The following is a 17415-nucleotide window of genomic DNA, read 5'->3' as shown; positions in this document are numbered from 1 at the left end:
TGATAATGAACGGCACATAATGTGTTTAAAGGTCGACTGGGAACCTTTTGAGTAAGACGATAGCATTTAATGAAAAGGTCTACTCAATAAGCTTATTCGTTCATCCCAGTTTTTCTTTTTTCCACTGAAGAATACGATGCCTTCACACTTTCACCCCATCACCCCCACGTCCTCCCACACAGCTTGTCTCTTTGCCGGCACGTGCATCGCCAGTGTGATGTGGTTTTGCTGACAGTCGTGCACTGCATGTTAACTTTCATTTTCTTTAATTATCATCCTTAGAGATGCCCTAGATCACAGTTAAAAGAAGACGCATTTTTATTTTTTAATTCTTTATTTTCATTTATGATCTAGCCCCTACTCAGTTCGATGGAAGTTGCCATTGAAAACTAATCAAACGATTTAAAAGAATCTGAACAAGTGTTGAACCAATCTTTTAGACACAATTCACCCCTTCCCCTCCCCACAAACCCCTCTCAGTCCTCAATCAGTTAAAAGTGAACTAGTCAGAAAGTGCCGAGACCACGTATCACTGCCAGGATTTCTTGTGGGCTTGTCCAGCTCCTGCTGCTCCTCTTGACCTGAAGGTGGTGAGAACATCCAGCACTTCCGTTACGTTCTCGTGGTCACGCCCCGAGCCCGTGCGGGGCAACATCTCCCTGTACCGCGTGCTCTTCTGGCCCCTCAACAGCACAGGCGCCAAAGGGGTGGAGTGGCGCTCCAACAACCGCTACGTGGAGTACACCTTGACAGGGCTGAGGCCTCTCACTACCTATCAACTGCAGGTCAGTCCATTTCTCTTTGTCATTCCGTCACACCCTTTGCTTGTCAGCTTCCACCATTAAAAAATAATAAACGAATAAATAAATATTTCTGCATTCCAGCAGTAAACAGGTAAACATCTCGCACTGAGGGTGGATTATAAACTTGGTTTTTTCTTTGCCATCGAGTCCGCAGTTCTTCCGACATACCCTTTACAGTGAACACATAAACAGCACTTCTGTCAGCCTGCCGAGACCAACTCTTGACCTCTCGGTGAACTATAAGATCTCAGCGAGTCCTTTTGAAGACCTACAACCGGAACTACAACTAGTCATGCATGGATGCTGATTTAAAATTTATTTTCCATACATTTATTTCTTAATATTCTTTTATTTATTTTTGATAAAGAAAAACCGTCGATCTCAACAATCTTCTCAGTTACTCTGATGGTATGTGATTACAAGCCCTAGACCTGTTCCTTGAAGGACAAGATTTATTCGGATTTAGTTCGTTTTAAGGATGTACTATCGACATACAGCTTTTACCTACATAGCGAAGAGCCGAAAGTAACTAAAAGTAATTAAAAATAAAGGATAATGAGGACGGGAAAAAGAAGCCACACAGCGAGGGTAGGGGAGGGGGCGTGCACATGTAGTCAAATTAATTTTCTTGAGCGTGCTTGAAAAACATGACAAAAACGATTTATTATCAAATTAACCGTCATGCGGTCTTTCCTCGGGGTATCAGCAAAATTTAATTAGACCAGACCACTTTGCTTCTGCTGTCGTCCGGGGACTGCAAATGTCTTGAGAATGCAGAGATCTTGAGTGACATATTGCTTCCTTCACAAGTTTAGGTTTAAACGCCGCTTACGGTTCCAAAATAATTGAATGCCAAGTGCTTTGATCTTCTTTTAATTTCTTTGAAAAGAAGTCATCGTATGTTGATGTGGATCTTATTTTCATCAGTTGAAGGGTCACTAGGTCCATAATTATACTACTAATGTGTATGGTTTTATTAGTTGTTTTAAAGCTCAGCATCAGTTTTCCCACAAATGATTTGACACCGAATAAAGATGGTCTATGAATATCTGAACTCCTAAAATACCTAGGCATTTGTACTTCTATGGAGTCTTAGAGAAAACCGGGGCTTATTATCGTTTTTAAATTTATGCGAATTTTGTTACCTTTTATTGACGTGTTTAACCCTTTAACTTGTAAAAACTATTGTTGTTGAAGCTTGATGGCTTGAAACAATTTTTGTATTCATTCGTTCGTTGTCTAGTTAATTCCTTTGCTTCTTTTACCCATTCCCCTCTTTCAGTTTAATTTCTCTACTATTTGAGAACGGAAACACCAACTTTGAACATCTGAGATACTGCGAGTAAGAAAGATAAGGGGTAAAAGGAAGAAACTCCTGTTTCATTATTCATGTCCGTCCATGCCTAGAATGCAGACCTCTCAAGGGAGAAACTTTGGAGAGAAAAGTGTCAGCAAAATATAATTCTCAAGTTCACTTTCCTTTTTCATTTTAAAGCGTGTAATTACGATGTGATACGAGGGCGAAATAAAACCAACCTCAAATGAAAGGAAAATTCTAAGTTATACTCAAATGCTAACAAATCTCCAAGGTGACAGCTTCATTTGCTGAGAAAGCTAAGTAAAGGTCTTTGAGTTAACAGATGATTTTTGGAGATTTGTGAAAGCTTCCTCTTGCACACTCACTCCTTGCTACGAATTTCCTGCAGTTTCCAGGGATACATTTAACTTAAGTAAGACATCATCATCATCTGGTCGATTTGGAAATAAGAATTTGTACCCATTGTGTTGCCATTTATTTGTTTATAGGTGCAGGCTGTAAATGAGGCTGGTACAGGAGAAGGAACACCTGCTCTTACCTTCAGCACATTGGAGGATGGTAAGACAAGAGACACTCCCCATACACATACACATACACAATACACACCACAGTATATTACTTCACAACACACTATATTACACCACGCTATATCATATCCCGCCGCCTTACCACACCACAGACCACTACACACTAGTCCACCACAGTACACTTCACACGAACACGTATTCACATCACCATACCACGCTACATCATATCACAGCACAGTCCACTCTGTCCTGCATACCACACCATAGACAACATAATCGGTGTATATCTGTGCCCATGCGTGCGTGCGTGTGTGTGATATTGCCCTGTGTTGTTTTGTTTGTTTTTTTGTTAAAAAGAGAGATTTGTTCCTGTAGTTATTAGCCTACCCTTGCACATTCAGAAAACATGAGACGGCATTAGCTGTATAATTACTGGGGAAAAAAGAAAAGGTTGGAGAAGACTAATTTGAAAGCGTCTTTACGATCTCAGCGAGTAGGCTACAAACTTCTTGTTTCAAGAAACAGGTCTGAAATGTAGATTTTAAAAGAAGTAGGCCATTTTCCTTATATCTTAGTTTTTGAAAGACACTAAACTATTAAAGACATGAATGACATTTTTCAGATTCTCCTTCAAGACATAGGAAGCTACTTGGAATGATTTAAAATATCTTGTTTCGTAAACGTCATGAATACTCATATGTCCTTTGCCTCTTTCAACCCCAAGTTAAGTATTGGATTTAGTCGCCTTGCATATCTGTGTCTGCTAGGCACGGTTCCGACCCACAGGTCAAAGTTTTTCTCGTCTTCGTTTCAGTGCCCGGACCGGTACGCGGCCTTCGCAACGTATCCCGTACGCAGCATTCTATTCGATTTGAGTGGCAGCCACCATCTAACCCTGGGGGCAAACTCCTTCACTACTCTGTAAGTTTCCTGATCTTAAAGCCTTATTGTTTGTAATTGTCGTGCGTGCAACATTCCTGGTTTCCCCAGTACATGTTTTTTCCTGTCTGGGCCTGTATGTTTGCACTGTTCTTTGTGCACCTCACCTTGACGGCGAAAACTTGCTTGTTTTTTGATGCTGTGTTGTTGTGTTTCTGTTCACGTTGTGACATGTTTAGGTCTGTTTACTTTTTCTTTCTGTGCAGCACATGGAACCTACTTTACAGTGAAGCAATACCCGTAAAATCTAATTGTTATTGCTATTAATGATTGGTTAATTCTGTAGTTCTGAACTATTTCGCATTGATCACGTCTTTGTGTCACGAGTTCTCAGATAAGTCGTAGTAGTAGCAGCTCAGTGTGAGCTTGAGAAACGTGGCTTTGAGTTGTTCGTAGGCTTTGTAAGAATACATAATTGCTTTGTTCGTGACAGTGTTTTCCCAGGGCCAGACCCGTGGACTGAGCGAAACTAACGAACGGTCAATGTTAACAGAAATACTTCATACTGTGTGTGAAAAAAAACGAAAGTGTAATATTAATAGAAAACTTTGTTAAAAAATACTGTGTGCATAATTATGCATGCAGGTCGCGTGCGACATGGTGAAGACTCTAATCGGTGGCCAGCCCGTACTTAGTAAAGAGCTACAGGTGGGCGCAGGAACAAATCGCGAAATTGTCAACGGATTATCTGCAGCCACGCTCTACAACTGCAGCGTACGCGCGAGCACTGCGAAAGGACCCGGCCAGCCAGCCACCATACTGGTCTGGACAGAGGCAGAAGGTATGTAGCCTTAGGGTCTTATAAGAGACATGAGGTTGGGATCTTTATAGTCTTGACAGAGATAGAAGGTGTGGGTCTTTAGAGTCTGAGAAATTAAATGTAACACATTTTAATTGCAACACTACTTCTAAAATAAAGATTAGGATCATTATTTGTAAGAGTAAGGATAACTGTATCCGAGAAAGGACTTATACAAGTGAGAAAAAGAAGGAAAGAAAGAAAAACTCGTGGAAAGATAAAAATATACGAGAGAAAACTGCAGACAAGTAGCAGAGTACTAAAAGCAATCAGGACTGACAGTAGAAATAAATCATAATATGAGCCATTTACAGCACGCCACTCGGTGATTTGTAAATGGATCGGAAACCAGGAGGGTTAACATTTTTCGACTACTTGATTTACTGACCCTAAAATAGGCCTTGTTCATTAAAGCTAGAAAAAGAGGCCTAGTTGTTACTACAGGGCGCAGTTCGCAGATTCTTCAGGCTTCGTGGCTGAGGGAAAGCCATACTCAGCGGCACTGAATCAGCCACAGTGAAGGCTCGACGACAGTTGTGCTAGCAATAACTATGTCTGTCTCCTTTTTCAATCAGCCGTTGTTAACACGCCGCATTCATTGCACTCTATGTAAGGAAAATAGTCTGGGTTATACAACACGTGGGCTTGCATAATTTCTCACGGGGATATCTTATCCTCAGCCAATCTATAGACGAATGGGAAATGCCGGTGAAACGGGCGGTCGGGTGGGAAGGAGGTGGGGGAGGAACTCATCTGATTAGTACTTCATGGTATAGTGTTCAGGAAACAAATGCAGGGTGGATAGAGTTTGGGTGAATAGTACACTCATATCTCAGTCCCCTATGACTATTCTTATCTTATAAAGTTATCCTGATTATTCCAATGTGCGTCGTGCTAGCCTCTCTTTTCCACCTTTGTACGAAATCTTCTTTTTAATGATAGCAACAGAGCTCCTTATGTCTGGTCAAGTTCCCTCTAGTGTTAGATCTTTATTTCTTCATACTACCTCTCTCATTTCCCTGCTGTCCTTTGAAGACTGCTCCTATTTGCAGTAAGACGGTCATGTTTTGCTTACAACCCATAGCTGCCTCCGAGGTGACGGCGCTAGCGGGGAATATCCAAGACTGATCTTCAAAGGCTTTAACGTGTGCAAGTATTTCTGCCAAAATTGTGCCCCAGGAAGAAAAAAAGGGCTTATTGCTCCTTTACTTAAGGATAATCATTGGTTCCCTGCTTTAAAAAAAAAATGATTTTTTTTTATATTTTACTAAAATTTATAATTGTCTCTATGATGCAGCTTCTGCACCAATGACTGAGTTAGTTGTTATTATCCAAAGAAAAACCTTTCCTTTAATCATGCAATGTCGTCTGCATTTGGCCAGAGGACACTGAGTCAGAGATTTCCCACATTTGTCTCTCTTTGTGTGAAAGGCACTAATGTAAGCGTGGTCCATCTTTAGCTTCATCTGCGTCCGATATGTTTATAGCCAATGTATTTTCGCTCTTGGGTTCAATCTGTAGGCGCACTGAGTGTTTGTGCATCAAGTGGCTATTTGTGCTGTGCATCATTGTCAGAATATCATATCTTGAGGCAGTATATCGATTAGAACCCTGCACCCACCAGTCGGGTGGAAATATCTGCTGGCGTCTCTCTCTGTGTGGTGTGTTTTGGGGTGTGTGCTCTTTGTATGAGGGAGTGAGAAGGGGTGCGAACAAAATGTAGAAGAAGGCGATTCGGAATGGTGTTTGTATTAACCCTGCTACATTGTCATGTTTTAAGATCCACGCACCCCGATTGCACCTATAATCAAGAGTGTAACGGATACGACGGTGACTCTGGACATCCATCATTCAGGAGATCTTGCTGTTAGGTAAGCATCACAGACTCCGGTAGACAACCCCATAAACCCACCTGTGCGTGCTTCTAGCTTTCTCGTGGATAATAACTTTTTTTAATCCGCATACACAGCTAGTTTATGATGATACAATACGATACGAAGAGGGCGAAAATATAGGACGCAAATTGATGAGTTTTAGAAAAATAATTAGTCGAAGGAACGCTGCACGATGCATCGTGATTGCCATAAAGCAAGATGTAATGAAGCTGTCTTCTGTGCACTGCAGTCGACAGACTAATAATATTTAAGCCAGTCCAGTCCATTGCCCTACTGGCGTGCCAATCTGTATTCTCGTATGATCTATTTTGGACATTGTCGCTAATTCCGAAGTTGAAAGTTAAAAAAAAAAAAAAGAAATTGCGTGGTTGAAAATCCATCCCACTTTTTGTAAGCTTAGGCTACTGTTTCATTCCACTTGTGCTTACGAAAGAGTAGATGTGCAGGTGCAATGATGGCGAGGGAGTGGAAGGTGTTTGTGCACAGTCGTTGCGCCTTAGTGTCAGATTTCTGTAATTCCCTTTCTCTTTTTTGACAAGACTTTCTTTCTTACATTGCTTCTTGTTGCTTACTGAACTAATCATAGCAGTTTTGTTAAAGATGTCACACTGAAGACTGATAACTTTTAGACTGACCTCGGTTTGGTTCGCTTCTAGTTTCTACAGGGTCATCGTCGAGCGCCTGGATCATCATCGCGGCACGGAGCGGAGGCGAAGGCACACTCCCTCCCACCTGCACGACCTGGAGACCAACTTCCAAACTGCAGTCCGCGATGGATTGTCTGCTTACATCACAGCCCAGCTCTCACGTCAGCAGGTGGGGGGTGCGTTTACCGTGGGCGACAACGAGACCTACGACGGTTTCTTCAACGGACCCTTGCAGCGCCAGGCTTCCTACGATCTGTGGCTCGTGGCCTTTTCGTCCGTAGACGGGGTCTGTGTTTTTTCTGGACATACTGACTGATTATCTGTAACACAGTCGAGATGAATTTTCAGAACAATGTGATCAGACGACAAAAAGCATTGTTTGTTCTCAATTCTTGACACGTACACCAATGAGATACATGCAAACAGAATACACACGTGCACATCCGCACAAGCCTACATGCCCACACACCCCCAACACTCTCTGTCTCTAAGGTACTAGTACATTAATGATAAATCCTGAAGTAATGATAAGTACTTACTGAGAGTGCCATGGGAGTTAGCAGACAATCCTTAGGTCCACGTCTAGTGTTTGGTCCATAGTATAAAGGGTTAGTATTAGTTATATAAAGTATTCTATAGCTAGGAATCAAAGGAAAGGTACCCCGGACACAGAAAGTTATCTCCAGTCCATAGCTACAGCCACTGAATGATTAACTACCTTTTAACTTGCTGGGATCTTGTTTACAATTGGTTTTTGCATCCATTTTTCGTAATATTTGTCTTCTTTTTTTCCTTATTTTTTCAGACTCGGAGGGAGTCGTATGCAAAGACAGAATCTCCTGTCATCGGTAAGCGCATTCTCAAACAAGTCTTCCACATGATAGGAAGCACACCACGTGATCACAGTGACCTCCGCACTCTTGCCATTAGTACAGCATTTCTTGGCACTTTACTGAATCCTCTCCCGCCATTCATAGTATGCAATTAGTACATCGGGGAACTTCATTAGTGTTATTAAATACAATACAAAATGCTAAAATGTTGACAGTTACCTTTAAGCGCGTAGACCAAACCATTTACAAAACTATTTTTGTTCATAAAGTTGTGCCTTTCAAAAAGTTGGTGCACATTAAGCAAATATGTCAGTGTGACACAAAAACTTAGTCCTGAAAATCTAGTGTGAGTACATTTTACTATTTGTGGCAGTTCGAGCGATGACTGCCCAACCTCCAAGCAGCCATGTGCCGGTCATTGTGGGTGTTCTTATCGTCTTCATCTTTCTCATCCTTACCTTCGCTGTGCTGCTGATAGTCTGGAGGTCAGTTTTGTGCACGACACGGTCATGTGTGTTTTTAACAGTGTGTGCTACGATTTACTTTTTGGTCTGTCTGTGTGCGGTACGATTTGTGTCGCGCTTGCATTTTTCTTCTGTCTAAAGTATAGATGAATTCATACGTTTGTCTCGTTCTTTCTGCCTGTTTACCTGACTTGTCAGTCCGCCTGATCTCTGTTTTACCAACACACACACACACACACGCGCGCACGACAATCTCAACCATTCTCTCTCCTTATCTATTTTTTCTTCCTCCATTTTATCCTCTTTTCTTTTATCTTGCTTCCATCCTTTCTTTCTTTTTTCTTTATTTCTTTCTTTCTGTCTGTCTGTTCTGTCACATCTAGTACTTTCTTTTATATCATTCAGTCATTTTCCCCAAGTTGATGACACCAGACTGGGTTTTTGCAGGCGGCGCAATCTTTCATCTGAGAGGGAGAAATCGGAGCTGCCGTCCTTCGGTCCCACCATTTTACCAGAGCCAGACTCATCTCCACCCCCAACTCCCATCAGTGAGGGAGCCTGTCTCTTGTCTTCTTTAGGTGACCGTTATCTTACAGTCACAACCTGTCTGCTTATCCAACTTCTTAATAATTTATGAGCTTGAATTCAACAGCAACAGCGATGTCAACCCCACTAGCACCACCTTAATAATAATAATGTCTCCAGAGTACAAGCTGGAAATGTGCATGTCATAGTTTAAACCATCGGTGCTGGCAAGCGTTTTACAATTAGCACCTATACTAACTCGTGCTATATCTACTATTCCTACCAACGTGGTGACTCTCACTACACAGTACAATAACTCTATCTCATCTCGGTAATGTTTGATAATTTGAATCACGATGAGTCGGTTTGGTAATTGTGTCATTGACATTTAAAAGAGGAAGTCACCGAGTACTGTCCAAATGGTAGGCGGTAATGGTGTCCGTGCAGTCTAGCAGCTCGGCCAGTGTTTGTGAAACTCGGGGTCTCTTGGCTTGCAGACCACGTGAGCACGGAGGCCGAGCCCCTGCTGGAGCACAGCTCGCAGCGCGTGCAAGATGCCGAACCCGTCTACAGCAACGTGGGTATCGGTTTGCAGTCTGTGCCACCCATAAAGGTGGAGGACCTGTGGGACTACATTCGCAACAACAAGAGCAACGATATGGAGGGGCTTCGACGTGAATACCGAGTACGTGTCTCCAACGTAGATCTGACATATTGGTGATAGTTGCCCCTTATTCTTGTAGTAGTGGATGGGAATACTACTCTAAACATATTTCTGTGTTACAAGTTCTATTGACTCCCGATATTAATAATGCACTGTACTTGAGTCAGTGTTCTGATAAGTTCTAGTGTCACTCAACTGCAATTACACGATCTGACTGAATTCCATCCCCTGATGCTATGATTTATGTTTGTCTGTATTTCTTGAAGCCTGAGAATTTCACTTTCTATAAAATTTAGTATAATCAAAGATTCACGTTAATCAACGCTTTGGTCATCTTGGTTGCGCAGATGTTACCAGCCGGTCTAATCGCTTCGTGCGAAGTGGCAAGGAAAGAGGAGAACAAACTGAAGAACCGTTACGGCAACATCATAGCCTGTATGTACTGCCACGCATACACTAGTATGATGATGTAGACATGGCACTGCATGCGCCGTAATTCATACAACAAATACAAGCAACATATTCACATAATCAAGCATACAGCCTCAAAATACTACATAATGTCTGTCGACACACACCCATGCACGCACACACTCTCTCTCTCACACACACACACAGAAAGCGAGTGAGGGGGAGCTACACACTTATTCTGATGTTAAGTTGGTCGATCTTGCTTTCTTTGCATCCTTAGACCTACCCATGCCCCCTATTCTGTCATATCGAGTGCGCCATGGCCTCATAACTTACACAGTGTATAGCGCCTGTGTCGAGACTTCGTGTCCTGTCTGTCCCTTAAGGCCCATAGAGGCACAGCGCTGGCTGTGGCATGCTGGTACTGTGGTATTCCACTCGGGGCACTTTTTTTTGTTTTGCATTACAGATGATCATACACGTGTGGTGCTCGACCCAGATGATGGCACTGGCGACTCCAGTGACGATTACATCAACGCAAATTACATAGACGTAAGCACGATACTGATGATGATGATGATGATGATGATGATGATGATGATGATGATGTCATGAGTATTAAATGTTTCTTGCGGCTCAGCATAGGACTCTTTATAGATAAAGTCTGGCACTCCTTCAGAAATGTAACACTCTAGCACTGCTGTCCCAGAAGGTCATTCTGACATCTAACTACACTTCGTGCTCTGCTTACATCTTGCAGAATAGGGTATATCAGCCAGGCTGCTGTCTCTACTGCTTGATGTTGTAATGCTATTTTTAAATATTGAAGGGTTTGTGTGTGTATGTGTGTGTGTATGTGTGTGTGTGTGCTCGCGCGCGCTCGCTTTTTTTTTTACAGGGATACAACAGACCTCGAGCATACATCGCAGCACAAGGTGAGAGACTAGCTTTTATGTGTTTAAGAGGAAATTAATTTCCGCTCTCACATAAGTCGAAATAGAGAGAGCACTGCGATTGTGCGGGGGTGTAATTTCTGACTTTAAATTTCTTACCAGATTTTTTTAAACTGGAAATCGTAACATAAGAAAGTCTTTTATTCAAAATTAAACATTAAAGAGACCTGGAGAAGTAATTTGAGGCCAACGTGTTACAAAGTCGTGAGAGGTACATACACCATTTGTAGTCGCCGAGTATAAGAATATTAAGAGATTAAAGCAGGTGGAGTTTGTGACAGGTCCCAACACACCCACCTTGCAGGACGTGTGGAGGATGGTGTGGCGCGAGAACAGCAAGACACTGATCATGCTGACCAACCTCACGGAGACCGGCAAGGTAATCTCACCACTTTGCTTAAGACAAGACGCGGATAAAACATTTAACATAAAATATGTTATTACAAATTTGTAAAACGCGATATCTAGTACAGTACAAATCCTAGTCTTCCTTAATCACGATCATCCGTTAGAAGTTAAAAGATTACATCCTTTTGTGCTTTACATCGATCCCATCCTTTCCCTTTTCTTGTTATTATCACAGGCTGCCTATTGAAACTTCTTTTTCTAATTTGTTGATGGAACATATATATATATTCAGCTGCATCTTACACTTCTGCCATTTTGTTCTTGTAGTGTTGATTCTGTCGCATTTGTCTCATCCCTCCCATTATCACTTTCGAAACTGTAAACAAGAAAACAAGATGGATCGTTTCCGCCTTTCATACATCAGACATTAGCAAGGCTTGGAATATGCGTTTCCTGTTGAGACCATGGGAAGCAGTGAAAGAACGTTAACTGACCCTGCCTTTATCCCCCGTCCCATCAAGCAGCCGGTATAATTTATTTTCACTAAAGGACCCAGAGAAAATTGGCTGCAGGAACACCTGCAGTGCTTCAGATCAAGCTGTCTTGTGAAAGAAGCTTTAAATCTCGCAGGTAATGAGCCGAAAAAAATATGGTAAAGTCCCAGGGCAGCGTTCAAGACCTGGTTTAATTTCACTATCGTGCTTAACGTGAACATGTTGCACATTTCACAGGTTGGCGTCATGGAGGAAAGAGTTATTGCAGACAAGTGTCTGTTACGGGAAATGGTCGGGAAAAAACTTACCAGCACTTTTTTGAGGTTCAGAAATTAAAGGACGACATGAAGTAATCTCACTTCACTTAAGCAGCGTTTCAAACGCTGTAGTTCCGGTTTTCTGGGGTTTGCACTGCATCACCCTGGAGGGCGCGCCGAAAGGGCTGGCCCAGTCCGGAAGAAAAGAACAAACGATGAATTTGCAGACGCCTATACCGGCGGCGGTAAACTTAAAGAGTACAGGTTATCAACAAGAATTCCCTAGCTAAAGGCATCGTCTAAGTATTTCGAATCGCCATTACTTGAGTGCAATAGTAGTAAAAATGCCATTGAAGTGCATGTTTCTCCTTGTCCCTTACAGCCATGTACACTAGATTAAAACACCAACAAAAACATTAATTAACAAAAATGAAATACTGTTAGAACAAAAAAAAAACAAACAAACAACAACAACAACAACAAAAACAACAAACAAACAAAAAACAAAAAAAACAAAAAACAAAAAACAACAACAGCCACAATGATTAGCTTAACTATACGTGTAAACTTCGAACAGTAATCCTACTCCTTCTCTCTGAAGTCAGAGTCTTTGAAAGTTCATCTGACAAATCCGCTTCTGCCGTCAGAAACAATAGTGTTTCACTGTTGCCGCTCCTCTAGAAGTTAGATTTACGTGCCAGCCCACACCGAACACAGAAAACAGAGTAAAACAAAAATAAAAATAAAAAACTCAACAGGTTTAACATGAAAATTGTACACCTTTAGTCAGTCTGGTCAGGTCTTCAGCGCTGGAGAAAACGGTCAGGTGTCACAGTCAAGGACACGCTCAAATAGCAACAAAAATCTCTCTCCTGTGGCACTCCTAATCTTCAACATTTATAGGAGTGGAGCCCCTCATTGAGGCCATCTATCTATCTATTCCTCTTTGTGCATCAGGTTGCACATAAGGCCTCAACCAGAGTCCGCCACCGATGTCGATCGGCTGAAACCCGCTCTAGGTGACCCCATGTCCAGCCCTTTCCCTTCATCTCCCTTTCCACTGTTCTTCTCCAAGTTTCCTTTGGGCGGCCTCGTTTTCTTCGGCCGTCTGGAGTCCATCGTAGGGCGACTCTGGAAAGGTCTGCTGTCTGCTGGCGGAGCACATGTCCAATCCATCGCCAAACGCCTTCGTTGAACTGCGTGGTGATGGATTCGGTTTCACTTCTTCGGTGGAGTTCTTCGTTGGTGATGGTGTTTGGCCAAAAGATGTTAAGTATGCGCCTGAGGCATCTGTTTTGGAAGACGTCAAGCTTGTTACTGATGGTTTTGGTCATCTTCCAAGATTCTGATCCGTAAAGGAGGGTGCTGATCACATTTGACTTGAAGATTCTCAGCTTGATCTTCTGGCTGATGTTTTTTGCCTTCCATGTGCTCCTGAGTGAGGCGAAGCCTGGCTGGCTTTCGCCAGTCGGGCTCGAATCTCCACCTCCGCATCCCCGGTGTCTGACATTTTGGACCCAAGATAGGAGAAACTGTCAACTTCCTCAATCTCTTCTCCATTTAGTTTGATGCTGTCTTGGACTCTGGCGTTCACTCTCATACTTTTCGTTTTCTTTGTGCTGACCTTCAAGCCAAGGTTTCCAGCTGTTTCTGAGAAGGCCTTTGTTTTTTCCTGCATGTCTTGGTGGCGGTGTGACAGCAGAGCAATGTCATCAGCAAAGTCTAAGTCTTCCAGTGCTGTTGTTGCTGTCATAGTCATGGTCCATCTGATCCCTCTCCTCTCACTGTCGGTGGAAGTCTTCATGATCCAGTCCATGGCCAAGATGAAGAGGAACGGCGACAGAATGCAGCCCTGCTTCACCCGGTACTGACGTTGAAGGGGTCTGTGAGCTCCGTGTCACAGACAACCTGGGATTTGAAATCGCTGTACAGCATTGCAATGACCTGAACAAGTTTTGCAGGGACTCCGTAATGCCTCAGGATCTTCCATAAGGACTCGCGGTGGATGCTGTCAAAAGCCTTCTCCAGGTCGATGAAATTGATGTACAGCGGTGTGTTCCATTCGTTGCTCTGCTCCAGAATCTGTCGCAGAATGAAGATGTGTTCGGAGCAGGATCGCTCAGGGCGAAATCCTGCTTGCTGTGGTCGGAGGTCTTTCTCAAGAGTTGCCGTCAGTCTTGACAAAACAATCTTGCTGAAGACCTTGCTGGTGAGGGAAAGAAGTGTTATGCCCCTCCAATTATTGCAGTCTCCAAGATCTCCTTTCTTGGGTAACTTGAAGATGAGCCCTGTCTTCCACGCAACAGGGACCTGCCTGATTCCCAAATTGCCTGAAGATTTCAGTCAGCTTGGGAGCTGTCACATTCACGTCTGCTTTCAACATCTCTGCTGTTATTCCATCTGCCCCTGGTGCTTTGCCGCTCTTCATTGTCTTGACTGCTGCTGTCACTTCTTCCAGGCTTGGTGGGGGTCTGTGCAGATGTCAAGGTCTATAGCTGCTGGCTGGATGTCTGCAAGCTGAGGGGGATCTGGTCTGTTCAGAACCGACTCAAAATGTTCCCTCCAGCGCTGTAGTTTTCCTGCCTCTCCCTCGACGACATTCCCATTCACGTCTTTCACTGGCACATCACTGTTCTTAAACCCGTTGTTTAGCTGTTTGTTTATCTTGTACAGTGTCTTCAGGTCATTTTTACTTGCTGCATTTTCTGCTTCATCTGCCAGTTTCTCTATATGGCCTCTTTTGTCGGTTCTTGCCATCCTCTTTACCTCTTTGTTTAGTTTTGTATATCTTTGTCTGAGTTGTTCCTTCAGGCGTTCAGATCTGGTGCTGTTGATTCTTTGTTTGGCTGACTTTCTCTTTCTATCTTCTTCCATGTCTCTTCTCTGATCCACTGTTCTTTCTTTTTCCGTTGGAAGCCAGTATTTCTCTCCTGAATTCCTGTAAGACTCGATTGAAGTCGTCTAAGGTCATCTCTTGTTGGTCTCCTAGTGCCTGGAACCTGTTCTTTTTACTTCCATAGCAAAGGCCCTTTCGGTGGCTGGATTTTTCAGTTTGCCGGAGTCCACTCTCTGCTGACGTGCCTGTTTTCCTCGTGATCGACGCAGCTTCAGAGAAACTGTGGCTATCACAAGAGTGTGGTCACTGGCAATGTCTGCTCCTCTGTAGGCTCTAACATCTTGAAGTGAGCTCCTCCATTTTCGGTTTGATGATGACATGGTCTATCTGGTTCTTTGTGATCCCATCTGGTGATGTCCATGTTGCCTTGTGGATGTCTTTGTGTGGGGAAGAGTGTGCCTCCAATCAGTAGGTTGTTTTCTTCACAAAAGTCTGCCAGTCTCTCTCCGTTGTCATTGATGGTTCCGATTCCATGTTTGCCCATGACATGCTCCCTGCAGGTGTTGTCACTTCCCACCTTGGCATTGAGATCGCCGATGATGAGCAACATGTCGTGGGCTGGAACGCTTTCTGAGGCTGCCTGGAGCTGATCGTAAAAAAAAAAGCATCCTTGTCTTCTGCCTCAGAGTCATTTGTTGGTGCATAGCAGGCTAGCCACTGTCAGCTGGTGTACTTGGAATGGAATCTTGCTCTCAAAAGCCTGGGTCCATAAGGCTTCCATTCCAGCAGTGCCTTTTCCGTTTTCTTGTTGAGGAGTAGAGCTACTCTTCAGAGTGCTGAGCGTCTGATCTTCCTGAGAACAAGATGGTATGTCCTGACGCTAGTCTCCTCTTTCCGTGCCGGTCCATCTGACCTCACTGACTCCAGGATGTCCAAGTTGTAGTTGTCAAACTCCTTTGACTAATTGGAGCATCCTGCCAGTCTGGTACAAGGTCTGGACGTTCCAGCACCCCACCTCAACTTTTGCCTCGGCTTCAGTAAATCCGCTGTCGGGGCGCCAGCTCCCTTTCGGGTTTGGCTGTCGTCCGTCATTAGTCCAGTCTTCTGGTGTGCTTCATTACCTTCGCCATCTGTGACGAGTTCTCTGGTTTTAGTTTTCTGTAACAGGATTTTTTTTACATGGTGGGGTTGTTAGCCTACCACAACTATTTTACCTCTAGGTGAGGTGTCCACCTTAGTCGCCTCTTACAACATGCCTGGCTGGATGGCAGGGACCCTATTCTTACAATGCTTGCTAGGCAAACATACCCCGGGGTCCCACAGGGGCATTGAGGCCATTACATCAAAGAAAAGGCGGACGCCATGAGACGCTCCAACCCACTCGCTCATAAGCAAAACACTCGCCTATTCACCCACGCTTTCCGTTCTCATTAAACTAAAATATAAAAAAAACCAGCTAGTTTGCGATATTTCCCATTACAAAACTGTGCGACTGCCACAGTTTCCTATACAGCAGTATATCAGGTGACTTAACTTGGGCTTTCCCTTTAATTGCATGGCAGAAAAAGTGCGAGCAGTACTGGCCGGATGAAGAAGAGGGATGTCGACAGTACGGACCAATCAGCGTGCAGCTCCTCGACACTGACGAGCTACCGGACTTCACCATCAGAACGTTTCTGCTCACTAAGGTCAGTATTGGCTCTTCCTTTCATCAGCCTGGACATTTCTATCTAGATGACAGATTGTTGACACTTCCTAAGATGCAATCTTAACTCTCTGGGGAGAGTGTTGGTGTAATACAGCATGAACAGCAACACCTGAGAGACTGATGATGTGTTTCTGCTTCCAACTGTGGGTAAAGGGTCAATTGAGCTGCTGTGCAAGTGTGCAATACCTGCTGATATACTTTCACAAATGTGAAGCTACCCTTGCTTGTGTGTGTGTGTGTATCTTTTGTATCATCGGGGAAGCGCATATGTGAAAGATGGTATATAAACAACGAACTGACACAACAACAAAGTGGAAAATTCACCATCGCTAAATGCTTTGGATGAAACTGTACCATAGGAATGCTGGGACTGTACGGGTTGGACTCGTGAGTACGGTAAAATAAGAAGGAAGGGACAGTTTACACGACCAGCCACTGACCGGAACACTAAACGTGACAACTCTACTCCAGAACAGCCAAACCTCATCATTTGCCCAGCCTCAACAAGAGGTCATTATCACCAGGCATTTCTTCACCGGAAATTAAATGGTGTTTCTGCCGCTCCCAAAATGGCTTCAAGAAGCAGGAATGATTCACTACCTAAAGAGATATCTTGAGAGGTTAATGCTGTCTCAGGATTTAGTTGATTAAAGAGAATTAATGATACCTGATGACTTTTTTGCTAAGAGAGATTTTATGTTATGAACGATTTTTTTGTATTTAGCCCTATAAGAATAACGCTTTTTTTATTATTTTGTTGGAGCCGATGATTAATTTGCTTTAAAAAGTCACGAGTAACAGCTTATTTCTGTTCACCAAAGATAGGGTTTGAAATAATTTTATCTCTAAGGATTCGCTCTCATAAAATGAATCAATACTCTGAAGATTGACCCGCATTGAGAGGATATTTGAGAAATAAATTCTGACGATCAAAATCTTCTTTGACATGGCTACACATTGTGTTTACTTGTTAGGAATTTCTATCTTTATATGT

General features: G+C 43.2%; 1 protein-coding gene across 1 annotated transcript in view; it reads left to right on the top strand.

Moving 5' to 3' along the window:
- The window catches only part of LOC112573666 (receptor-type tyrosine-protein phosphatase T-like), a 106175-nt gene that overhangs the window by 74481 nt on the left and 14279 nt on the right, over nucleotides 1-17415 (top strand). The window contains exons 12-26 of the mRNA XM_025254235.1: nucleotides 562-785; nucleotides 2610-2679; nucleotides 3463-3569; nucleotides 4173-4368; nucleotides 6167-6257; nucleotides 6938-7214; nucleotides 7734-7776; nucleotides 8135-8246; nucleotides 8673-8803; nucleotides 9248-9435; nucleotides 9762-9849; nucleotides 10295-10377; nucleotides 10724-10760; nucleotides 11060-11157; nucleotides 16276-16401. Coding sequence (XP_025110020.1) covers nucleotides 562-785; nucleotides 2610-2679; nucleotides 3463-3569; nucleotides 4173-4368; nucleotides 6167-6257; nucleotides 6938-7214; nucleotides 7734-7776; nucleotides 8135-8246; nucleotides 8673-8803; nucleotides 9248-9435; nucleotides 9762-9849; nucleotides 10295-10377; nucleotides 10724-10760; nucleotides 11060-11157; nucleotides 16276-16401 — 1871 coding nt within the window. The remainder of the gene's footprint in view (nucleotides 1-561; nucleotides 786-2609; nucleotides 2680-3462; nucleotides 3570-4172; nucleotides 4369-6166; nucleotides 6258-6937; nucleotides 7215-7733; nucleotides 7777-8134; nucleotides 8247-8672; nucleotides 8804-9247; nucleotides 9436-9761; nucleotides 9850-10294; nucleotides 10378-10723; nucleotides 10761-11059; nucleotides 11158-16275; nucleotides 16402-17415) is intronic.

This window comes from Pomacea canaliculata, linkage group LG10, assembly GCF_003073045.1.
Source record: "Pomacea canaliculata isolate SZHN2017 linkage group LG10, ASM307304v1, whole genome shotgun sequence".
NCBI lineage: Eukaryota > Metazoa > Mollusca > Gastropoda > Architaenioglossa > Ampullariidae > Pomacea > Pomacea canaliculata.
Note: the sequence above shows the minus strand (reverse complement) of the source record. Positions and strands in the feature narration are given on the sequence as shown.